The 26,229-nt window shown below is 41.8% G+C and overlaps 1 protein-coding gene across 2 annotated transcripts in view; it reads right to left on the reverse strand.

Annotated features, from left to right (window-relative positions):
- Positions 1–26,229, reverse strand: part of GAREM1 (GRB2 associated regulator of MAPK1 subtype 1) — a 198,386-nt gene that overhangs the window by 31,191 nt on the left and 140,966 nt on the right. For both annotated transcript variants that reach the window (XM_042961965.1, XM_042961964.1), the window contains exon 3: positions 8,485–8,615. In XM_042961965.1, the coding sequence (XP_042817899.1) occupies positions 8,485–8,615 (131 nt within the window). The remainder of the gene's footprint in view (positions 1–8,484; positions 8,616–26,229) is intronic.

The following is a 26,229-nucleotide window of genomic DNA, read 5'->3' on the forward strand; positions in this document are numbered from 1 at the left end:
TGTGTAACATTCATACTGTTGCCAAGTCCCATGTGTGAGACCATAGGTGTTCCAAAGTACAAAAGACAGGAAGATTTGGCTAGGTAGTAATTATTGGACACCTTTGTTTGGATTTTTAAATAAGAAAATGAATTAACCATGCAAGCTACTGAGTCAACGCGAAAGGGTATTCTGATCACAATTGTGAGCCTTATCTGAAATCCACAAATACCATTTGGGGGAGCACAAAGATGACCGGATTGAATCAGGAGACTAAGCTTTGCTGCTAAGTAGTTTTGTGGCTTTGTGCGAATCAATGAAGTCGGCTAACATCTGTTTCTTAGTTTTCCTATTTGCTAAAAGGAGTAGGACTCAGTGTTGTGTTAAGGGCCTTTCCAGATCTAAAACGTGACGATTTTCAAAACCGTCTGTAAACTTCCTAGTCCCGTGAGATTATTTATAATATTTTATCATTTTACTCTCAGTCATGTTTCTCAGTATTAAGAAGCTCAGTTAGCATTTAAGTCTCTGAATCTTAACAGGATTTTTTTTTTCCCTATTAAAAAAGACAACGCTGCAATCCTTCTCCACCCATTAGGATAGCTTTGCTGCTAGACATTATCACCTCTGCAGAAAACAGGTGCCAAACCCAGTAATCACAAGCCAAGATGTAGGTGACAAGAACGTCGGCTCGCTCTCGCCCCAGACCACATGGCAATGGCTCTGAAGAGATCTGTGCAGGCAGAGGTGGTGCCTATGCTCCCGCTCTCACTGAAATCTCACAATTCCCCAGTGGGACTTTTTCCCCAGTTGAGACAATGCAAACTTGTTATTTTGCCTCTGGGGAAATCTATGCTTGGAACAGCTGAAACCTTGGACCTCACTAGCTGGAATGAAAATAGCAACATTATAGCATCCAGATTAGGGTATTTGGACTCTCTCTGACTCGAGAGCACTAATTTTAATGAAGAGGCTTTTGGGCGACAGCAGTGAAGCCAGAATGTCTCTTCCACACTTAGAGATGGCAAGTTACCCATCGCCAAACTGAAGGCCATCTTTTCTTCCCTCTGCTTATGTCTCAGTAAAGACAGAACTGAAATTAGGACTGAATTTGTTAGTCATTATTTTGATGGCAGAAAGTGTATGTGTGGGAAAATTTTTCATCATTACTGGGCTGAGTTCAAAAGGCTGGAAAACATTTGAAATAATTCACTGGGTACCAGCACGATAAGTTTCCAAAGAAGTACTTGAGGTGAAGGGGTATTTTGCAACAACAACAGTTACTATGTACTGAGGTTTTATTTATTTATTTAAAAAAAATTTTTTTTAACGTTTATTTATTTTTGAGACAGAGAGAGACAGAGCATGAACGGGGGAGGGGCAGAGAGAGAGGGAGACACAGAATCCGAAGCAGGGTCCAGGCTCTGAGCCATCAGCCCAGAGCCCGATGCGGGGCTCGAACTCACGGACCGCGAGATCGTGACCTGAGCTGAAGTCGGATGCTCAACCGACTGAGCCACCCAGGCGCCCCTGTACTGAGGTTTTAATATAAAGTCCAGGGTACAAAGTACTAAATAAAGAGTAAGTGAAATAATCTGTGCTGGGAATTCTTTTTTTTTTTTTTTAAATGGGAAACTTAATTTTAGTATGATTTTATGTTCTGAATCAGGGGTTGGCAAACTTTTTCTTATAGGGCCAGACAGTAGTAATTTTAGACTTGTATGCCATATGGTCTCTGTACAATTACTCAACTCCACTGTTACATTGTGGAAGCAGCCACAGACACTGAACATATATGTATATGGATGCAGTGGCTGTGTCCCAATAAAGCTTTATTTGCGAAACAGGTGCCTTACTCCGAGGCTGTGGTTGGTGAACTCTAATACTAGTCACTTGCAAAGCACGTTAGTGCCATTACTTCATGAAATTCTCATGAAACGTTTACGAGGAGGGTGGAATCACCCCCATTTTGCAGGTGATGACACCAGGACCGAAGGGGTCATGTGACCTTTCTGTGTTCATAGTCAATGCCTGGACTTGGGGTGTGAACTCAGCTCCAAATTGAGAGCCTGAGCTACACTACGCACTCCAACATGCTCTTTAGATCCACGACAGCTTGTTTAAAAGAAGATGTATGCCTGCAAATTGTTGGGTGGCGATTTTTCTTATTAAAAGGTAGAGGAATGAGCCCTCAGTTGGGATGCCCAACTGAAATAGGTCATCTTCTGACTGGAAAAGAACACGACAATAGAGATTGTTGATGAACAGCTAAAGAAACAAGAAAGAAAATGCCGGTTACAGTTAAAAACAAACATGCAGTAAAGCAGGTAAAAAGAAACAGAACTCTCACCACAGGAACCAAAAACTGAAATGGATAAAGGAAACAGTGTGAAAGAGGCAGGTGACTGTTGTTTTAAAAATATCGAATGCCATTAGCTTTGGAGAGATTGGAGCCAATGTACACAGATAATGAGCAAGAGGCTACCTGTCCACATATTCTTTCATCTCCTTCACTATCTCACTTCCCATTTTCTTTTTTTTTAATATTTATTTATTTTTGAGAGAGAGGGTGTGTGTGTGCATTCAAATGGGAGAGGGGCAGAGAGAGAGGAAAAGAGAGGATCTAAAGCAGGCTCTGTGCTGACAGCAGAGAGCCCAACGTGGGGCTCGAACTCACGAACCACAAGATCATGACTTGAGCTGACGCTGGACGCTTAACTGAATTACCCAGGTGCCCCTCATCTTCCATTTACTGCCACCTTAGTTAGATGCTCAAACAGAACATAGATTTGAAAAAAATAGCTACTCCTGTCATTTCCTATACAGTATTACCACCTAAAGTTTGATTTCAAGTATTTTATTTATTTTTTAAAGTTTATTTATTTTTGAGATTGAGAGAGTGTGTCTCTCAGAGTGTGTCTGAGCAGGGGAGCGGCAGGGAGAGAGGGACAGAGAAAATCCCAAAGAGGCTCCATGCTAAAAGCATGGGGCTCGAACCCATGAATCATGACCTGAGCCAAAATCAAGAGTTGGGTGTTCAACTTCCTGAGCCACCCAGGTGCCCCCAATTTCAAGTATTTTATATTCTACTACCACTCCAATTTTGCACATCACTTTCTTAACCAGTTCAGAAGTTCCTTAACCCCATATTAGGACTCCTAGGTTCTCACTGGGGTGATACTTCTTGTATTCACACTTTTTTTATCCAGTGAGGAGTCCACGGTTCATCACTATCTGTCACTCTAGGGCGTACTTCATCCACACTTTTTCTAATTTCTGTTACGCTCACCTAGTACAGCCCCAGCTCTGATTAAATGCAACGCTCTGTCTACTCTGTATCTGCATCCTGGAAGCCAAAGATGGCTGGAAGAAAACAGCTGGTGCTGAGTAGTCTCACTTGAAATTTATACCTTGACAAAACTCTGGGACCATCCTACTGTGTACTTCCCTGGCAAAAACTTACTTTCGGATCTCTGAGCTGTTATTTTCTTCCTGTCAAGGCTACCAAAGGCTTCCATTTTGCTGGATTTCACAGTGAGTTCCAAGTCCTCTAATCCAATCACTAAGTAACATTTGACACTGTTGCCCCTTCCTCTTTGAAACGCTTTTTGTCCTGTGGCTTCTGGAACATCCATCCACATGCTCCACCATCTGACTGTTACTCCTTGCAGTTTCTCCTGGACCTCAATGCAGGGGTGTCCCAGGGCTCAGTCTTTGGTCTCTTCTCTTCTTCTCTTCTTTATCTAGTCTCTAGGTCAGAGTTTCCTAGCTTCGGCACTACTGCCATTTTGGGCCAGATCATCTTTGGTGTGGGGCTGTCCTGTGCATTGTAGGGTTTTTAGCAGCATCCCTGTCCTCTACCTGCTAGAAGTCAGTAGCACTCACCCTTCCTCAATCAAAATTGTACCCCGACATTGTCAAATGTCCCTGGGAGGAAAAAAAAATCAGCCCTGATGTAGGTGAACTCAACCTGTTCTATGGCTTCAAATGCCATCGAGGAGCTTTTGAGCCACAAATGTATACCCCAAGCCCATTCCTTGCCCCAAGCTCCAAACCCTGTACATCTCACTGTCTCCTTGATCCCTTTATTTGGAGGTAGTATTTCTACTTGTACATATATTGTCTGCCAATATATATAATCTCAACTGACTATAATCTCAAGTGTTTGCATGTTTATTAACAGTGCCTAGACGTGCAGGAAGTGCTCAAAATATATTTGCTGTTTAAAGAATTAAACATTTAATATATATTAATTCATTTCATGCAGTTAATGATGGGGCAATCAGGCAGATAATTTCAAGCACATCAAGGCATCTTTTAAAAACACATTTAATTTTAGGGTGCCTGGGTGGCTCAGTCGGTTAATCGTCCAACTCTTGATTTCAGCTCAGATCATGATCTCATGGTCCTGAGTTGAATCCCACTTCGGGCTCCACTCTGACAGTGTGGAGCCTGCTTGGAATTCTCTCTCTGCCCCAGCCTCCCCCCCCCGCCAAAGAAATAAATAAACCTTAAAAAACAAATCTTAAAGAAAAAGGACAATTTCAAGATAAAAGGAATGGCTTATTTTTGATTTCTTAAAAGTTATCTCTATGCCTAACGTGGAGCTCAAACTAACAATCCTGAGATTAAGAGTCACACACTCTACCAACTAAGGCAGGCACCCTGGAATGGCTTATTTTTAATTCTTTTTTAATGTTTGTTTATTTATTTTAAAACATTTTGATGTTTATTTATTTTTGAGAGAGAGAGAGAGAGCTGAGTAGGGGAGGAGCAGAGAGAGAGAGAGAGAGAGAGAGAGAGATGCACACACACACAATCCGTAGCAGGCTCCAGGCTCCAAGCTGTCACCACAGAGCCCAATGCGGGGCTCGAACCCATGAACTGCAAGATCATGACCTGAGCTGAAGTCGGATGCTTAACTGACTGAGCCACCCAGGTGCCCCAATGTTTATTTATTTTTGAGAGACAGAGAGAGACAGAGCATGAGCAGGGGATGCGCAGAGAGAGAGGGAGACAGAGAATCCCAAGCAGGCTCCATCCAGGCTCTGAGCTGTCAGCACAGAGCCCAATGTGGGGCTCGAACTCACAAGCAGTGAGATCATGATGTGAGCCGAAGTTGGACGCTCAACCCACTGAGCCACCCAGACGCCCCAGGAATGGCTTATTTTTAAATAAATTTGTGTATAGTACTAATCCTAGCCATTAAATTTTTGTTCAAGTTCTGCTACAGTCTTGAAAGTAATAACACTATAGAGTTCCCATTCGTTTTCAACCCCTCTGTTCTACTCCGTATTCTTATTATGCTTCATTTCTATTTGTTATTATAAGTATATATGACTGTTTATACAAACGTTTCTATTTCTTTATTTCAAATAATAATTGTGCCTTTTGACTCTCCAGATGCCAGTTAGCTACCAATTCTTAACTGTAAGTTATTTCTTGAGCTGTTTATCCTCTTGGTCTAATTTCTGCTGTACCTGAAGCGGAGAGTAGAGGGTGAAGTTTTGAAAGGAGGCCTGAATTCCGTTACCACTTAAAACACTGCTTTCTGGATAACATCTATAGTTATATAATATTTAACATTATACATTTAATAGTATTTATTTATAACAGCTGTATTTATGAGTATGTTGTACTGCTGTTGCTTTTTTAAGTAATCTCTACACCCGACACGGGCTTTGAACTCACGACCCTGAGATCAAGAATTGCATGCTCTACTCACTGAGCCAGCCAGGCATCCCTGTTGTACTGTTTTTAATTATTTTTCCCCCTCTCCAAGCAAAGTAGTAACCAGGCACACAATTTCCTTACCCCCACTTGGCTCTCACATTAAGTACTGTGTACATGCATATGCACATTATGACCAGTTTTTAAAGACCATGACTTCCAACACTTTATTTTTGAGGGGTCCAAGTGGTATCCAGACATCTTTTCCATAAATCTCCTTGGTTTATTTATTTACTTGGGTGTTTATTCACTAAGCACACAGACTTTTGTGTATTTCTTTGTGCAAATTTCCTGAGGTTCCTTGATCAATTCTTCTTTGACTATAAGTGAACGATGTCTTAATGATTAATGGCAGATGGATGTGATAGCATCTCAAAACTTTGTAAGTAATAGGGGCGCCTGGGTGGCTCAGTCGGTTGAGCATCCGACTTCCGCCCAGGTCATGATCTCACGGTTCGTGAGTTCGAGCCCCGCGTCAGGCTCTGTGCTGACAGCTCGGAGCCTGGAGCCTGCTTCAGATCTGTGTCCCCCTCCCCTCTCTCCGCCCCACCCCTGCTTGTGCTCTGTCTCTGTCTTTCAAAAATGAATAAACATTAAAAAAAATTAAGAAAAAAAACTTTCTAAGTAATAGACTAGAAGTATTAAATATTCATGTATGGAGAGCACAGGAACTCAGCCCAAGTCCAGGCAGCTCTATGGATGCTGTAAGCTTGAATTCTGTACACTTACCCATTTGTCTGTGTCTCTGAGCCTTTTTGGGTTTTTTTAAGAAAAATTGTGATAAAATATATGTAACATAAAATTTATCATCTTAACCATTTTTAAGTGTACAGGTCAGTAGTGTTAAATAGATTCATACCGCTATGCTGAATTTTTAAATGGCATCTCTATTACATATGTTTGAATAAACAGAGTCAATCATGATATTCTGTAAAAAAAAAAAACAACCCATCAAACTGTATTGATTTCAGTATTCTTTCAATCATTGCTGACTTCATATAAATTCACACACAAAAAACAGCTGCTAGAGGCATTTAAAAAAATCTTTTACAAGAACAATATGCTGCAAAAGACTGAACGTTAAGCTTTAATACTTGACAAAATCTTTAAAAAGTCTTAACACATTTTTATGCTTGATTTCTCATGATTTATCAGCAAATGCATTGCTTTAAGAAAAGAGTTTAAAAGTATTAACTTTCCTTTCTAAATATTTTTTTTTTCCAATTTAGGTAATTTTAGATATAAGTTTTAAGGAAAGGTTTAAATCTTATTGAGACAAGAATCAAATCAGATTTGAGTAACTCCTGACCAATGAATCTTGGTATGTTTAAAACTGAGCATGTTCGGGGCGCCTGGGTGGCGCAGTCGGTTAAGCGTCCGACTTCAGCCAGGTCACGATCTCGCAGTCTGTGAGTTCGAGCCCCGCGTCAGGCTCTGGGCTGATGGCTCGGAGCCTGGAGCCTGCTTCCGATTCTGTGTCTCCCTCTCTCTCTGCCCCTCCCCCGTTCATGCTCTGTCTCTCTCTGTCCCAAAAATAAATTAAAAAACAAACAAACAAAAAAAAAACAAACTGAGCATGTTCTCATAAATCTTCGGTGTAAGTTCAAGACTCATCGACTGAGCTACTCAAGGACTTAAAAGTTATAAATATTTTTGAATACAAGCATAATTTAGCTAGTTAGGAATTTAACAGGACACAAAATCTACCCATTTTAATAATAAAACCAAATAAAGTGGAGTAGCAGCTCTATTTTAGAATTGGAAGAATGACTTGGCTTAGCTGACCAAATGGGCAGGGCCACTGTTCCTGGGGGGAGGCTGTCTTAGACATTTCCCCCCTTTCCTGAGGAGTGTGGGTAGAGTGAGTCACCCACAAAGACACTGTTGCATTCTTGGACTAAGATACCCTGCAGTCTGTTTTTCACATAGAGCGGATTTCTAACAAACGGGCATCTTGCCCCCAAAATATTGAAATGTTTACCGAACATGACTTAGTTGGACTTCCTGCTGAATGAAGAGAGGTTAATGCTTTCAATGTGAACACTTTCTAGAATACTGTAGCAAACGTGTGTGTTTTTGAAGAAAACACAATGGATTTACAGGCAATAAGGTTGGGTCTTGGTGACAGGGATTCTCTGGTTAGTCCCTCTTCAACAGCAAGTCTAGTCAAAGGAGCTCGCTCATTATGCACCAGGGGACAGAACTGTCCCATTAAGAATGCAAAACAAATACAGCACAATAAACACAATTTAGCTTTTCTCTGATGACCAAACATCAACAAATACATACAGGGCAATATTCTATATATCAATTTTCCCTCTGTGTACTGATATAGATAGACTACAAATAATGGAATGAATAGAAGCTGATGTCAGGGCACAGTCCGGAAGATTCTCCCTTTTTCTTTAAGTAAGTGCTCAGTATTAGTGTTGTCATATGCCTTTTGCTTGCTCCCACAAGTGGAGCATCCAGCCTTACAGAAGAGCTGGCCAAACAACTGTTACATATTAGAGAATAAAACCCAAATTAAAAAAAAAAATCTTTTGATCTGCCTCGACAGTTGTTCTAGCAAAAGATAATGTTAACACAGTAACCTGTTGGAGAGTTAGGTCATCTACAGCACATGCAGTTCTTAAAAAGACCAGTTTGGGCCACTGACACGAATCCATCAGATGGAACTCTCCTATGAAGCACAGGGGGAACTCACTGTGTACATAGTGACCTGAAAGTTAACTTATTTCAGGGAGGATAAATATTCGGTTCTTCTAGAACTACCTTCACGTTGAATGTTATTTCCTCCATGACGTACACGCGTTCAGGAAATGCTTTAGCCACCTCCTCCACACTGTTGAAATATTGCACTGGCTCCTTTATATCCCGGTCTTGTTCCAGCAGCTTGAATTGCCCTAAAATACACGATAAACGGAAGAGATGTGAGATGTTTACGCTGGACAGCTGTCACCGTGGCGACAGCATCCCCTTTCTTTACTCCCACTCTTCTTTGACGAAGGCTTCTGATCACTATCATGAAGGGAAAAAGTTACCACGGCAGAAGGTTTTCTTGAACTGGAATCTATATTGAAAAGTCAGCTTAAAAATGAGTACAAACACATATGTTTTCTCCTTTGCATCTTTTTGTTCACATCAAGAGTTTATTACCAGATGACCAAAATCAAACTGAATGGATGCTTATTTGTAATTTGATCTCAAAGTGAAAACTTACTCTGTTACAAACGATTGCTCATTTTGTTTTTGATAATAATCCCCTTGTCATTTAGTTGTAATTAACACCCACACATGCTATGTTCTAAAAGAAAGGCCGAACGCCCCAGGGCAACTAATTTGTTTAAAGTAGTATTTCAAATTTTTGCAAGTAGGACAAAATAATATAGCGGACCTTTGGCTCCCACAGAATTGATATCCTTGGTTTCAGCAATATGTGGGCGATGCTGAGGGCGCATGAGCCGCTGTAATTTGTGGTGTTTCTGCAGCACAAGTGTGAAGCCTGAGCAGGGCAAGGCTGGGCCAGGGGGTGAGTGGGCCTGGAGAGGAGCCAGTTCCATCTACAGCAACATGTGGCTTCCTTCATTCTTTTTTACTGTTCCGCATAAAGTTCATGACAGTAGGATATACCATTGTGGTATCTGTACTTTGGGGGGATTGTGAAGAACTTTGAACATATTCCCCAAAATGTCAAGGATCTATTATTGTTCATATACTTTCAATATTTATGATACTTCTGCTTCATTCTAGGAGTTGTTTTCAGTTTAGAATAAACCAAGCCAAAGACATAGTGTTCTTAGCACTCATTTTCTGAATGCTGTTTACACTATAACACTTGAGAAACTTGAAAAGGAATTAAAAGCTATAATGAGGCAGATCTCTCAGCGTGTGTCTACAGGACACCGGGCAGAAACAGGGAAACTTTCATTCATACTCTCAAGACATTTTTTTTTTTTTTTTGGTAGCATCTACGGTGGAGGCATCACTCTAGATGCTAGACAGAAGTCAATGAAGAGACCAGATGAAAATCTCTGTGCTAAATCTTACACTGTGGCAGAAGACAATGATAAACACGAAAAATGACTAGGGTATGTAATAGGTCAGGAGGTGAGAAGCGTTATTAAAAATAGGGCTGGGTGAGGGGGACAGAGAGTGCAGGGTGGCCAGCGTAGGTATGGCTGAGAAGGTGACCTTTGACGTCACTGGGAGGTGTGTTCTCAGAATTCTAACCGTAGCTTACTCAAAGACCTGTGGACGGATGGGTGGCTGCCCGCTTGGCATGCTGCCAGTGTGGCCGGAGCGGAGTGAATAACAGGTAAGAGGGACGAGAGAGAGAGAGTCAGAGAAAGAACAGGTGGCCAGATTGTGTACAGCTTTGAAGACTTGTAGCTCTTTATCTGAGTGGGATGGAGAGCCGCCGGGGGGTATGCACGAAGAGGTGATCTATCCAATGTGCAGAAGGACCACTCTGGCTGCTGTTTTGAGAACACTGTAGAAGTGCAAGGTGTAGAGGCTGAGACAGCAGTTAGGAGGCTCCTGCAATAATCCAGGTGTGAGATGGCAGGGGGTTGGAAATGGCGGGAAAGTGTTACAAATTTGGCCTGAGCAGCTGAAGGAAGCCGGGTTGGAGGGGTAGGGGAGTTCATTCTGGGATGTCTATCAGACATACAGAGATATCCCAGAAGTTCATAGATGATCATGTAAGTGTGGAGCTCAGAGGGAGGTCTGGCTGGAAACCCAGGAGGCATCAGCACACTGATCTTTAAAGCCATGGCACTTTGATGACGAAGAGCACAGGCTTAAGTATAGACAGAGAAGACATCTAAGGTTTGAGTCCCAGGAGAGTAAGAAGGACTGGCTGGGGGAGTAAGAGGCAGATCCAGAAGGGGTGCATTCTAGAAGCCACGACTTGAGCACTTCAAGAGCGAGAGCGATGTCACATGCCGCTCAGAGAGGACTCTGGAATGAGGGCTAGCAACGGTCGGCTTTCGCAACTTGTATTTAACTGGGGACTTTGACAGGAGCAGTGGAATAGTTGGGCGGAAGCCTGACTGAGGTGGATTTAAGAGAAGGGAGAAGTGCGAATAACAGGGATGGACGGCAGGTGATGTTTGGGGAGTTTTGCAATGAACGGGAGAAAAGACATGGGAGTGCTAGTTAAAGGGAGCACGTGGAATGGGATCAAGGGAGTGTTGCTTTTTTTTTTTCTTTGTATGATGGATGCTGATGGGAATGACCAACGGAGGGACAAGCAGATGAGGAAGGGATTACTGGAGCATGTCCCTGGGTATAGGAGTGGAGGGGCTGGGCCTCAGCAGGAGCTCACCTGTGAGAGCTCAGTGGGAGCTGGTAGCTCTTTTTTATTGCTTCCATATTTCCAGCAAAAGTCAGAAGGAAGGCATCAGCTGAGAATAAGATTGAGATTGAGAGAGGAGGTGTGGGAGGGCTCAGGAAGGAGGGGAAGACTGTAGTAAAGTCCACTGAGAGTGAATGACCCACCATGACTGTTGGACAGCCATAAGTTCCCACTCGAGGTTCATGGTCACGAACTAAAAGTGAAACCAAACAACAGGACAGTTGTACGTTTTTCTCCTGACAGTGTGCAAAAACAGGGGCTGGTCCAAAGTGGGCAGAGACTTGGGATTCAGCTGGGACTGTAAAACTGCCAAGTGAGTATGAAACACAAAAGAGGGGCACAGGAGCCAAGATGTATGCAAGGGAGTGAACATAATATCAGTCCGTGGAACTTGAGCTGGACCCAACATCTTGGGAGGGAGGAACGAGGGTGGAAAGTAGCGGAATCAATGGCTAGTGGGTTCTGATGGAGTCGATTTCCAAATCCTGGATGGAGTGAGCTCAAGGGCCAGGCAGAGGAGTAGTCAGAGTGGAAGGCATGCAATATGAGAAAATGGAAGCATGCAGCTGTTGGTGATGACACAGTCTAGAGGGCAACCATGGGAGGTTAACGGCTGAGGTGGTGAGAAGCTAGAGAAACTGAGAGGCCAGGGGTATTAGCAGGATCGTATATGTACGCACTGAAATCCCAAGAACGAAGACAGAAGTAATGCTGGAGAGAATGGCAGTGAGCCAGGAGTGAAAGTTACGGACAAATGAGGGAGGGATTCTGGGCATGGTAGAGAACTGTAACACTGTTGGGGTAGTGGATGAGACAGTCTGAGGACAAGAGATTAAAGCTGAGAGTTTCTAGGGAGGGGGAATTAGAAGGGTCAAGGGAGCCCCAAAGAACACAGAAAACACTCACATCCTCTCAACTTTGGGGCAAAAAATAGAGCTGCCACCCGAGAAGACTTCAGGGAAGTGGGGTTTTCAGGGCATACCCAGGTTAGGGTTTAACAAGATACAAGTAATTTCAGAGAAAACTTTAAGGACATAGGGATTTTGCTGGTGATGGACCTTGAAGGGGGAGTTTTCAGGAGTTAAGGGGTAGGTGATGTTGACAATGTAGAGAATGCACTTAGTTATAATGTAACAGCTCATATACCTTTTAGAAATATGTAAGGGTAGGGGCACCTGGGTGACTCAGTCTGTTAAGCGTCTGACTTTGGCTCAAGTCATGATCTTGCGGTTTTTGAGTTCGAGCCCCACATTGGGCTCTGTGCTGACAGCATGGAGCCTGGAGCCTGCTTTAGATTCTGTCTCCTTCTCTTGCTCTACCCCTCCTCCATCATGCTCTCTCTCCTTCTCTCTCTCTCAAGAATAAACATTAAAAAAATTGAAAAAAAAATAAATATGTAAGGATATGAATAAATATTTGAAAATATAGTCAAAATATGTTAGATTATACACTGAAGTATGTTCGATTATATATTATACATATGTTAGATTACATTCATAAAAACAACAGAATTTTAAAAATTATAGGAATATCAATACCACTTATTTAAATAAATTCTGCCTCCACAATAAAGCAACAATTTTGTTTGTCTCAGTTCTATGTAGTCTTTGAAAAAAAAATTTTTTTTTAAGACAGAATCTTAAGCAGGCTCCATGCCCAACTTGGAGCCCAACTCAAGATGGGATCTCACAATTATGAGATCATGACCTGAGCCCAAATAAAGAGTCAGACGCTTAATCGACCGAGCCACCCAGGCGACCCTCCTTGTACAAATTCTTAATGATTATGAAGTATCTCCAATATAATCTCTGTTCCTTCCTATATTTTCTGACATTTCCCTACACGATACATTTATAATGTTTGCACAGCATTTCATAGTGGATTTAACTATTTTTCTGTTCTTAGTCTGAGTTAGGCTAGGACTGACTTAAGTGCAAACTCTGCCACTTACAAGTTTTAGAGAGTACTAACAAATTACTAATCTGTCTGCGCTTTGTTTCCTCACCCATAAAGTGTGGACACTGCAAAGGGCTGTAGCGAGGATTAACGGAGATGATTTTAAGCACTCAGCACAAGTAACCAGTTAGCAGCTCTCAGGTCCCTTTCCTGTTCTCAAGATGCACAGAGCTTTTCTTTTCTCTTTTTGGCTCACTTTTGTGGGATGAATTTTCTAGAGCAGGATTATTAAATCAAAGAGTATCACACAATTCTTTGTGCTTAAAATACCTGGCTATCTAGCCTTCCAAAATCCCTAAACCAATTTATATCTCTATGAGTAGCCAATTTAGATTTCTTCCATGGACATCCCAGTTGGACCACAATCTTGCCAACCTTGAGTATTCTTTTTTTTGTGTGTGTGTGTATGTATATACACACACATATATATATACACACGTATATATACACACATATATATATATACGTATATATACACGTGTGTATATATATATACGTGTATATATACGTGTGTATATATATATATTTTTAAGTTTATTTGTTTTTGAGAGAGAGAGAAAGAGAGAGAGCGCACATGTGGGGGCGGGGGCGCAGAGAGAGAGAGCGGGAGAGAAAGAATCCCAAGCAGGCTCTCGCTGCTACCACAGAGCTGGATGCGGGGTTCCAACCCACAAACCGCAAGATCATGACCTTGCCAGATGCTCAACCGACGGAGCTACCCAGGCACTCCACAGTGAGTATTCTTTAAGTTAGATAAGTCAGTAGGCATCAAAAAGCATCTCTTGCCTGTAATGTGCCATTTCTTTGGAGATCACTGAAGTATTTGAATTTTTCTTGTGCCAATGGCTGCATAAATGTATAAAAAACATATTTGATGGAGTCTAAATTTCTTTTAACTTCTAAAGACATATATCTAAGGGTCTATCGGATATTTATATTTGCAAGTCTAATAGCACCAAATTTAACATGTCTAAGCTCAGGAAAGCACAGTGAGATGTTTACCATTCTTTTTTGGCATTAAGCCTTTACCATTATTTTTACTTTTATTATTATTACTTTTATTTTCATTACATCTTTAAAATGCTGAGTATGTTTTACACTGTGGCACACCTCAGTTCATAGCAGCCACACTGCAAGCACCCCATGTGGCTAGTAGTGGCTGTACCCGATGGTGCAGGTCCAGAACATCTCTGCATTCCTTTAAAACTCCGATTTCAGTGGCGCCTGGGTGGCACCGTCAGTTAAGCGTCTGACTCTTAATTTCCGCTCAGGTCATGACCTCAGGGGTTGTGAGATCAAGGCGTGAGACGGGCTCCACACTGAGCTTCTGTGGAACCTGCTTAAGATTCTCTCTCTCCCTTCCCCTCTGCCTCCCCCCCTCCCCCCCAAAACAGAACAAAACTGTGATTGCAGATACTGTTCAAGTCCTTTATCAGGTGACAGAGTACTCTCAGAGGGAAAAAAAAAAAGTAATTCCTGGCAAGATAGGAGGTTTCCACTCATGAAATGAAAGCATTAGAACTTTAAAAAAATTTGTTTTTTTACTTATATTTTAGAGAAAGAGAGTGCATGCACATGTGGTAGGGGCAGAGGGAGGGGGAGACAGAGAATCCCAAGCAGGCTCTGAACTGTCAGCCGTGAGATCATGACCTGAGCCAAAATCAAGAGTCAGATGCTCAACTAACTGAACCACCCAGGCACCCTGAGCCTTAGAACTCTTACATTTGGTTTTCCTTGCCCTGTTGTCATGATTGCTGATATTCTGTTTCATATAACAGAGCCTGGGATTCCAGATATAACTACCTCTATCCCTTTAACACCATTTGCTTCTCTCCCAATTTGGGGGCTTGTCCTTCAAGCAATTCTTTAGTTATTTTTCTATTGTGTTTGTGATCTTACATTATTTTAGCAGCCTCAGACATATTGTGGCTTATGGTCCAAATGAATAATCATAATTGGTATGGCCGTTGCATCAATATCAAGCTGAGTAAATTCTCAATTTGTAGTCTCACCTGTGTTTGTCACCTCTGTTGAACAGAAAGACCTCAGAATCACATGCACATACATGGGGGCACTTACAAGAAACTATTCTGAGACCAATTAACATACACAGATGAAAGAAAAAATAAAAATAAAGGAGCAGCTAACTATGACCAAATGTTGGGGCACCTGGGTGACTCAGTCAGTTAAGTGTCCGACTTCAGCTCAGGTCATGATCTCACATCTCGTGAGCTCGAGCCCCACACTGGGCTTTGTGCTGACAGCTCGGAGCCTGGAGCCTGCTTCAGATTCTGTGTCTCCCTCTCTCTCTGTTCCTCCCCCCCCCCAAGCTGTCATTCTCTCTTCCAAAAAATAAATACACATTAAAAAAATTTTGTAAAAATTAAAAATATCACCAAGTGTTTTAACATTTGAACATACTGTACATCAGAAAAATAGACTCTTTTCATCCATTCTTTAACGTTTGTTGGCCCTCCAACAGTTAACTTCCCTTTCCTTCTTTCCATATAGTTCCTTCAGGTTATCTTGAAAGATTTTAGTTTATATGTTTCTTTTTTTTTAAGTTTTATTTATGTAAGTAATCTTGAACCCAATGTAGGACTTGAACCCACGGCTCCTCCAACTGAGCCAGCCAGGTTTCCCAAGCTTATGTTTCTTTGTATACATATATTATTATTTTAAACATTTTCCTGTCATACGTTTAATGATCTAAAACCGTATTTTTTAGTTTACATTTCTTACACCCTACAAATGCCTTCAAAATCTAAATATACCAAATGTCTTAATGTAAAGTTTTAAACAATGGGTCACAGTATATAAGTGACTTCTTACTGGGGGGGGGGGGGGGCGCGGTTACCAAACTTGTTCTGTAAAGATTTTAGTTCCCATGCGCTAAATGGTCTCAGTTGCCACTACTCCCGTCTGGCGATGTATCCCGAAAGGAGCCATATACAATACATAAACTGGAGCAGCTGCGTTCCGACCAAATTAAATTTACAAAAACAGGCAGCAGGTCCGATTTGGACTTCAGGCCACACAGTTTGCTGACCTCTGTCCGGCTGGAAAGAGTAGAAAGTATGGATCAGGGTAGTGGCAAGAAGACGGGATATTAGAATGACAGCGACCAGTCCTCATATCCCAACACGCGTAAACAGTTACACTGAGGTCTCTCGTAAGATGCCTTGTGAGGGGCACATCCCACGCTGACCCTTGTTTATCTCAGGATGGCAGTTCTTCCTTTCAATAGGAGTCTAACACGAAGAAGGGTAAGCTGCAGAGGTGGATTTATTAGAAGAATCCAAAGGACCGGCGAACATGAGTGGCTACATTCTCTCACTGTATTTTAGAAGACCAATTTGCTACGGATTTTTACTTAGCTTCTATTCTTTTACAAAAGAATATGACGCTCGCAGATGAGTCAACTTTAAAGTACTCTGGGAAAGATGCTGAGCTCTTGGCATTACTATATTCCCTGTGACTGCTGTGGCTTGTCAGAGTCAAAGCCTGGAGACCATCGAAAGAGTGAAGAGCCCGTTCCCTGCCAAAATGTGAAATCGATTTACATAGCACATATTCCCACAACCCCCACACGAAGGAACTAATTTTTTAACAGACCGTTTCATGAATAACAGAGTCTTTGTGCCACCAAATAAAAACATTTGGAGATTGTCGAAACATCTGTTCTGAGATGTTACTGTCAAACTTGGGTCTTGGAGAGGAAGGAATACTGCGTTGTTTTTCAACAGCTTTGGTGATTTCAAAACGTCTCCATTGTGAGAAGCATTCTGGCTCAGAGCGCTGAAACTCGCAGGAACAAATTCAACACCAGTGACATGCACGTCAATTATAGCTTAAATAAATTTACGATAATATTGAAAACGCAAAGACTGGGACTAACTGCACTGCCTTCACGATACACTTCTAAAACTATACTGCAAAATTAATATGTTGAGAACTGTCATCGAGAAAATATCTATTTCTGTGGGTGTGTCCTTCAAGATGATCACCGTGATTGATCTCAAAGGATGAGATGTGAAGCACAGCTAAGAGGCCAGAGGTCCTCCCGGAGGCATCTAAGTTTCAGGCACCTGTAGGATGCTAGAAGCTATACTACGACACATTCTCCTTTGCCTGTAGGGAAAAGGTCAGTTGTCGCAAATGAAAATGGAAACACACAAAGAAGAGAAAGCAATAATGCTGAGATGCACAGAGATAACGGGGAGTCAGAGGTGGTCAAATTCAGGTCTGTCATGTTTGTTACTGGCAGGGAAGTTATGATCAATGATCAGAGAGAAAGAAGTTCTATGCCATTGGTGAAGACAGGGCTCCCTGTGATTCGTGCTTCTCGGGTCTCCATAATTGCTGACAACGAGCATGCCCTGTGGTAAATCTTCTTTTACAGCTAAGGTTTTACTGTTCACCACCCCTTCGGCACAGGGGTCAACTTTATGTGTGTAAATAGAAAGAAATGGAATGAGAGCTGAGGCCTCTCTAGTATCCATCTGTGGGACCATAAGTCAAGAGAACACTTCCCTCATTCTGGGAGCAGAAAAAGTTGCATAAACTGGTGCAAAATGATAAAACAGAAAACAAAAGCAACAAAATTGGCATCAGAACATCAAAGCAATAGATAAAATGAGCAGAAACGGCTACGAAGACGGAAACCTGGAAGGTTGAAATGCCATGACTGTATCGATGTGATTCAGTGTGGCATCCCTAGCACCGAACCCACATGGTATATAGTAGGTGCTTATTAAACAGTGAATGAATGAATGAATGAATGAATGAATATATTCTTCTCACTTCTCTTACCTCTTTCAGAGACAGGCCAGCAACATTAACTGCTTTCAATAGGTCTATTGTGCTAATGAAACACAATCTAAATGGTTCAAATACCTGAACTTTAAAACCAATGGGCCGGGGCGCCTGGGTGGCTCAGTCGGTTAAGCAGCCGACTTCAGCTCAGGTCATGATCTCACCGTCCGTGGGTTCGAACCCCGCGTCAGGCTCTGTGCTGACAGCTCAGAGCCTGGAGCCTGTTTCAGATTCTGTGTCTCCCTCTCTCTGACCCTCCCCCGTTCATGCTCTCTCTCTGTCTCAAAAATAAATAAACATTAAAAATTAAAAAAAAAACAACAAAAAAAAACAACAAAAAAACCCACCAATGGGCCATTTCCAAATATGAAGGAATGAACAATCCTCCAGTGATAGAAATAATAAACCAGTTGCCATTTTTCAGGAAGCAAATAAACCTGGTCAGGAATCTGCACTTATACTCAAGATTTAACTGTACAAATACTCTTGTATTTTTATCTGTACATATGCATGCAGGCTGGAGTTTCCATAGGACTGAAATGTAAAAAGTAGGACTGCCAGGTAAATGATATGCAATATATTATTTTGAACTGCACCAACCAATATAATGCCCTTTAAAAACTTTATGTAAATGTTTACTTCCACTAACAGTGTATGAAAAGTCATTTACTTAAACCCTTCACCAAAACTGTTAGCGTTCGAGAATAATTTAGCTTCCCGTTTCTTGAGTAAGGTGAAGAGTTTTCAGGTTACTTAATATATGTAATTGTCAAAAAATGCACATAGCACCAGAGGGTAGAGACATAGGGTGAAAAGTAAGTCTCCTTCCCAATCTATTTCTCAGATCTCTTTGCAGAAGCTGGGCTATTATTCTCTTGTACATCCATCATCCAGAGACAGTATTTGACACAATCTATCTATACACACAATGTCACTTTTTTCAAAACATATGGTAGCATTCCGTACAGTTACTTCATCATTCCACAAAAATCTGTCTCATTCTAAGAGCTGCACAATATTCTACCACGTGCGAATGCCATAACTAATTGAACCAGTCCCCTATTGACGGATATTCAGATTTATTTCAATCTTTTGCAGCCAATGATACTGAAGTTAATACCCTTGTGCCAAAGTCATATTGCATGCTTAATGCAAGTACATTGGTGAGAAAATAACTAAGTGTCAAATAGCTGTGCCAAAAGGTAAGTGCATTTTTATTTCTGATAGATACTGCAGAACTAACCTTCATAGAGACTGTGCTCACTTACAGTTCTAACCAATAACGTGGTTCCTCATACCTTTCCTACGACTTTATTGCCAAATTTTTCGTCATTGCCAATTTGGTAGATGAAAAATAGTACCTTCTTGGGATTTTAATTCCATTTTTCTTATTATAAAGGTGGATCTCATTTTTATGATAATTAAGTTGTTTATATTTCATATTCTGTGAACTTTCTGTTCTCTCTCGTATTACCAATTTTTGAAATTTCCATTAATCTTGAGCATAATTAATAAAACAAAAACACAAACTTGAAATACAACACAGCATTTTCCTGTTCTAAAATCCAATTCCTACATTGCTTCTAGTTAGTTCCTAAAATTATCATGTTTTTGGAGGGTGGGAGTAGAAATAGAATTGGGGGAAAAGGAATATCAACCCAAAGGCTCAAAACATAAAACCACAGAGAATAGCGATTAAAGCCAAAGAACAGAAAGAAATCATTAGCCAAAATATAATGAGTTTCACCATAAATTATCTGTAGGTGTTTCTATTTACTTCCCTACCTAAGATCATACAACACAAAGTAGTCAGACCATTAGTTTCAATTCTGAAACTGTCCTTGAACTTAACTAGACCTGGATTCAAAACCGAAATCATTCTATTTCACACCAGACAAATGGTCTCCCTATTGTTTTGAAAACAGGAAAACTGCATTTTTCATTGTATCTAACTGGCCAGTTGCTTCTTCAGAATTCTCAGAAATTTTCTGGGGCACCACTACTGTAAACATGATGGAACCTATAAAGGTCTTAGATTTGAACATGGCTGCTGACCAGTTAATGTGGAAATCTTGGGAGTCATTTTTAGCTTTTTTCTATTATCATTTTTCTCCTAGGTCTTGCTCTTTCGTCCCTTGCAATCCCTCTCCCCTCAGCATTCACTGCTACTCTTCTGGCTTTGACCCTCATCACTGCATACTAGTATTATAGCTTCAGGTGTTAAGGCTATCTTCATTTCTGCCCTTGTAGTATCCCTTTGCTCATCTTAAAACAGCCTGAATGGATTTCATCTCACTCAAGAACCTCAGTGTTCATCGCACACTTGTAGAATAAATAAACGTGTAATCGCCCTTCAATTTCTAGCCCCACTCAGGCTCCTCTGCCTTAGCTTTCAAGTCCCTCCATAATCTCACTCCACTCTGCTTCTGCAAGCGTTTCCCCCACCACCTGGGCAATCAATATCATTCCCTCCCTCTCTGCCTTTTTTCATGCTTTTTTCTCAGTCTGGGCACAACTATGGATCCTTTTGGTGCCATTCTAAGTTCTGTGCACGACCACCTTCCTCCCTTATTCTACTTCTTCTCCTGCCCTCTCAGCTCTCCTGGAGGAACCCCTCCATCATCCTGGCTCCAAGGACCACCTGAAGGCTAACGACACACCAACCTTCCCTCCAGCCAGACCTAGCCTGAATTCCACATCATGCTACATCCTACTTGGTGTGCATCGTCAACGGCTCTGCCACAAAGACCTCAAAATTGACAGAATGCAAAACTGAACGCATCCTTTTAACTTCTTAAATTAAAAAAAAAATGTTTGTTTATTTTTGGGAGAGAGAGAGTCAGAGAGCAAGCGGGGGAGAGGCAGAGAGAGAGAGAGGGAGACACCGAGTCCAAAGCAGGCTCCAGGCTCTGAGCTGTCCGCACAGAGCCCGACGCGGGGCTCGAGCTCATGAGCCGCAAGATCATAACCTGAGCAGAAGTTGGTTGCTTGACTGACTGAGCCACCCGGGCGCCCCTCATCTTTTCACTTCTTGAACCAGGCAGCCACCCAAGTGAGAATCCTGGGTGGTCATCCTTGACTCCTCCCTTTCCCTAATCTCTCACATCTAACTGTTGTCAGTTCAACTCCATTCCCCTTCCCGTGTCAATCGGTTCCTCTCCATTTCCACTACTACCGTAAGTTCCCAACTGCACCATCTCCCACTTTGGCCAATTTTCTAGTTGATTGCTTTGCTCCCTGACTTCCATTCTAGGAAACCATTCCTTACACTACTGATTCCAATTAAAATCTAATCATATTTTAAGTGAGGATCATTTGCAGAGGATATTATTTGCAATGGGACTATTGCTAAGGGTGCGTGGGTGGGCTGCGGGGGAAGCACAGTGATAACCTGGGAACGGTGTCAGAGAAGTACCACCATAGGCGTGTAGGGACAAGGGAAGGGCCTAGATACTGGAAGGAGAAAGTGATGTAAACCAGGTCACCTTGAGAAGGGGAGACACAGCTGCCTCCTGGTGATTCAAGGGAGAAAGCCAGAGAATGAAAGACCTGGACCTCACTTTCTTCCTGCCCATCTCTTGCTGGGGCTATCTAGCCACTGGCTGAACTTATCTGGAAATCAAAGAGCAGGAAAGTCTGGTGATTCAACCCTACAGGTCATCCTCTGGGGTGGCAGAGAATGGATTGGGATGTTTGCCCCTCCATCCTCTGACTTTGGTGGCTCTCTATCTACTCTAAGTTTCACTTCTTAATGAATACACAGGCCCTCCAAGATCCGGCCCTCGCTTTCCTCTCAACATGCTAAAACCCAACGCGATCCACCCATAGGGAACTATGCCTCTTTCTCATACTGAACTCCTCATATGGAATGCCTCTCCTCTTTTCCCTGGTTTTGGCTTCTCTATTTATCCAGAATCAATTCACCCACCACCTACTCTCTAAAAAAAAATCTTATCCCAGGTATATAATTGACCACACTCTTTAGTGATCTTATTATCTGCTCAGAGATCTTTATCCAAGCATGTATGATATTTTATATTGTCCTTATTTACTTACATGTTTATGTTTGTACACTAAACTCTCTAAAGAAAGCAGGGGAGGTGTCAATCACCATTTTATTCCCAGTGCCCAATAGACACATAGTAGGTACTTAATAAATGATGGCTGAATGAGGGAATGAATTGAAGCATTAGTTCAAACCCAGTCATCCATGAAGTTTTCCCTGACAACCTCAGTCCATGCTGATCTTCATCTGTCTTTATTACCAGAGTTTAACGTTTAATTATTCCCCACCTATTTCACCTTTTTTTGTATTGTTTTCTTAGTTGACCACAGGTGCCCCGAGAGCAGAAATCGTGTCTTCTGCTTCTCTGACAGCACAGTTTGAGTCCACCCTACAAACATAACAAATGCTTGCTTTGAAGAGTAGGTGTTTAGAAGCAGGAAAAAAAATTATATTTTTTGGAGTCTGAAGATCAAGTACTTACATGACCAGGAAAGTCTTGTAAACTGGTAAAATTGATAAAAAGGTGGAGATGGTAATCTGATAGCTCTAGCACCTGCTGATTTCCAGAGGCAGGAAATCTGGATTTTTATGTAAACATGTCCAATTTTTAATGGTTTTTAATGGTTGGCTCAAATAAAAATCTCCTCTAATGCAGACACTACTCTCTATTTTTGAGAGGAGGGTATGGCTATTGTGTTGAACAAGGGCTTATAACATCACTGGTCTAGATGATGCTGTATGTAAGTATGTGAATATTGGTCAGGAAATGTTCAAGAAATTTAGGTGGGAAGTCTAGGCTCTTGGAATGCTTCATTTCTCGCTGAAATGATGACCTTTACTGAGAGGCCTCTCTACAGCTTTCCGTGTAAGAGTTATGAGCAAGCTCGTGTAGGTTGACAGCTTTCGTGTAAGTTGACAGCTTTCTGTCATGACATATCTTGAGTTCCTACTCCTGCCCTGACAAATACACTCAATCTGAAAACGTAATAAAGAATGGTAGGTCCTGTCTGCCTCTGAATGCCAGGACACGTTAAATGCCAGCACTGGTAAGGATGAGAAGAGACAGTCACATACCAAATGACCAGCTTCTTAAGAAAGAGACTCAACAGGATATGGAAAGACAAAACAGAAAAGAAAGAGGGGTCTGAGCCTCTGGACCTGAGCCATCTCGGGATCTCAGGACACCTCTTCCCAGCCAGTCTCTCTCTCTCTTCTCACTAGTGTGTGCGCCCACACCCACAACAACGCCCACACACAATCTCACTCAACAATCCATGGGGCGGGGGTGGGGATTACTGGAGACTTGACCTATGAGGAAACTGAAGCTGGCAGAGATTAAGAACTGTGCCTTGGTCACAGCAAGTCAATAGCAAATCAAGGATGGGAACTCATATGTTCTTGCCCTAAGCTCACCTTTATTTTGCTGTTTCCCCAAACTAGCAATACCTCCCTCTTTAGGATGAGCTCAAAGGGTAAGAAGCTGGCTATGCTTTGTGTGTTACTGAAAAAATATCCTGAAGTTAGCAGGATCATTTACTAATTCTATATGCAGCTTTGCTGCATACAGATCTTGGCAATTGGTTGAATAATGACCTTGGCAATTGGTTGAATAATGACCTTGGCAATTGGGTGAATAACAAAACAGGTCTTCTAAGTGTAACTTAGGGTGACCAAAGCATGGAAACAATGTCACTGATCATTTACCCCGTTCTGTGGAATCAGAACCCAGCCACTCTTTTTTTTTTTTTTTAATTTTTTTTTTAACGTTTATTTATTTTTGAGACAGAGAGAGACAGAGCATGAACAGGGGAGGGGCAGAGAGAGAGGGAGACACAGAATCGGAAGCAGGTTCCAGGCTCTGAGCCATCAGCCCAGAGCCCGACGCGGGGCTTGAACTCACGGACCGCGAGATCGTGACCTGAGCTGAAGTCGGACGCTTAACCGACTGAGCCACCCAGGCGCCCCCCAGCCACTCTTTTTAATCTCTGGCATTGTACTCATCACCAGGATGAACAGTTGCATCTATTAAGGATCAGACGCCTATGGTAAAAAAAATAAAAATCAAAGTTCGGGCATCTGAGTAGTTCAGGCTCAGGCCACGATCTCACAATTCGGGAGTTCAAGCTCTGCATTGGGATCCATGCTTACAGTGCGGAGCCTGCTTGGGCTTCTCTCTCTCTCTCCCCCTCTGTCTGTTCTCCCCTGTTAGCTCTCTCTCTCAAAATAAATAAACTTTAAAAAAATTTTAAAAGAAAAATCAAGGTTCTAGAAAGTAAAAAGTAACTTTGAGGTAGGATGCTTTTGGAGAGATATAAAATAGTCTATCCATATAAGAAATTAAGAATAGCAGAAAAAAAAAAAAAAAAAGTTCCAGAGAGGGAAGGAGGCAAACCATAAGAGACTCTTAAATACTGAGATCAAACTGAACGTTGATGGGGGGGAGGGGAAAGTGGGTGATAGGCATTGAAGAGGGTACCTGTTGGGATGAGCACTGGGTGTTGTATGGAAACCAATTTGACAATAAATTTCATAAATAAATAAATAAATAAATAAAAAAACAGAAACATTCATATTAAAAAAAAAGAATAGCAAAATAAAGCTTTAATTTTTTTTTTTTTTTTTTAGTGTGCTGTATGCCCAGTGCGGGGGGCTTGAATTCACGACCCCGAGATCAAGAGTTGTGTGCTCTCCCAGCTGAGCCAGCCAGGCACCTGGCTTTAGTCTAAAATCATGTAGTTCAAAAAGTGAAGAATCAAAAAAGAAAGGTGAATAGAAAATGGGAGGCAGGGAAGAGAAATGAGGAGAAAGGGAGATAGGGAAACAGAATTTAAGAAGAAATGGGACACAGAAATTGACACAAGAGAAACACGTTAGACACAGATAAGCACAATTTCAACGCAGACAAGGGAAAGGAAGTGCCCACCAACGCAGACGGGCAAAGTGTGGATGTAACAACACAGCCAGACGTTAAACCCTGATGCTGTTTACACCCACAGGCCAAGATGAAGCATGCTGTATAGAATCAAAGCAGAGGTCTCGAAGTGTTCAAGACTACAGTTCTTATGATATGTGCTTCTTTCCCATGCCTTATGGAAGTATTTAAAAAGGAAAAAGAGAGCCAAACTGCACGTCCAAAGTGTGTGTGTGGGGGAAACACTCAAGGATTTTAACATTCCACCATTATTTCTCTATTGAAACATGACCCCATTCTTGGCTTCTTATTTGCTCCCTTTTCCACAGCCTAACAGTAAACTCCCACACACCAGTGGGACCACAGAGGAGAGACAATAATACAAGCAGCTGTTCAAGCTGTGGTTTTCATTAGAAAAAAAAGTGCCTTGATTATAAGGGATTTAGTTTTTAACCTTTCGGTCCAAACTGAAGTGATTAAAACTCCGTATACAGAAACATGAATGGTTTCTTAAAAGTATGATGTAGAGCATACTCAGCATTATCAAAGCAGAGTGGGGAGGGCAGTCAGAATCGGGACATCCACCTTGGCCGAATGCATGGACTTGGATGTGGGAAAGCTGGCAAAGACACGAAATCAAAACATATCGTCTGGGTCCTAAATTTCGTTGTCGTAAAGGTCAGGGATACGTTTTCACTAAATTCTTTAGCTACAAAAGGCAAGGTAATCAAGCTGTAAAACAATATGGAGGAACCTGAAACACACATTACGTAAGTGAAAGAAGCTAATCTGAAAAGATTACATGTTGTATGATTCCAACTCTAGGACATCTTGGAAAAGGCAAAGCTATGGAGCCAGTAAAAAGATCAGTGGTTTCCACAGATCAGTGGAGAGGGAAGGATGAAAAGGTAGAGCACAGAGGATTTTTAGGGCAGTGAAAATATCACTCTGCATGATACTATAATGGTGAATACACTTGTACAAACACATGGAAGGTAAAATACCAAGAGTGAACCCTAAAGCCCACTACAGACTTTGGGTGATTATGATGTGTCAGTCAGTGCAGGCTCATCAGCTGTAACCACTGTCCACTCTGGTGGGGGATGTAGATCATCAGGGCAGGATACACTGTGTGGGGGCATGAGGTAGGTGGGAAATCTTTGTACTTTCTTCTCAATTTTGCTGTGGACCTACGCTTGCTCTAAAAAATTCAGTATTTAAAATAAAAAAAAAGCAAGGTAACTCCTGAAAGACTTGGCATTTGCTGTAAGAGCAGAGTTGAGGTATAACATCCCCAAAGCCAGGCACATTTTTTTCCTCGAGGCTCAGCACGTGGGTTGCGACTCCTGATTTGCCATGTACTCATTGGTGACTCTTGCCTCCACATCTTCCTTCACACAGCAGTTCGTGAGTGAACTTCTAGAGTTGAAATCCTGGCTTTCCTTCCTACTGTGCAACTTTGGTTAAGTCATA

Source organism: Panthera tigris, chromosome D3, assembly GCF_018350195.1.
Source record: "Panthera tigris isolate Pti1 chromosome D3, P.tigris_Pti1_mat1.1, whole genome shotgun sequence".
NCBI classification, from domain to species: domain Eukaryota; kingdom Metazoa; phylum Chordata; class Mammalia; order Carnivora; family Felidae; genus Panthera; species Panthera tigris.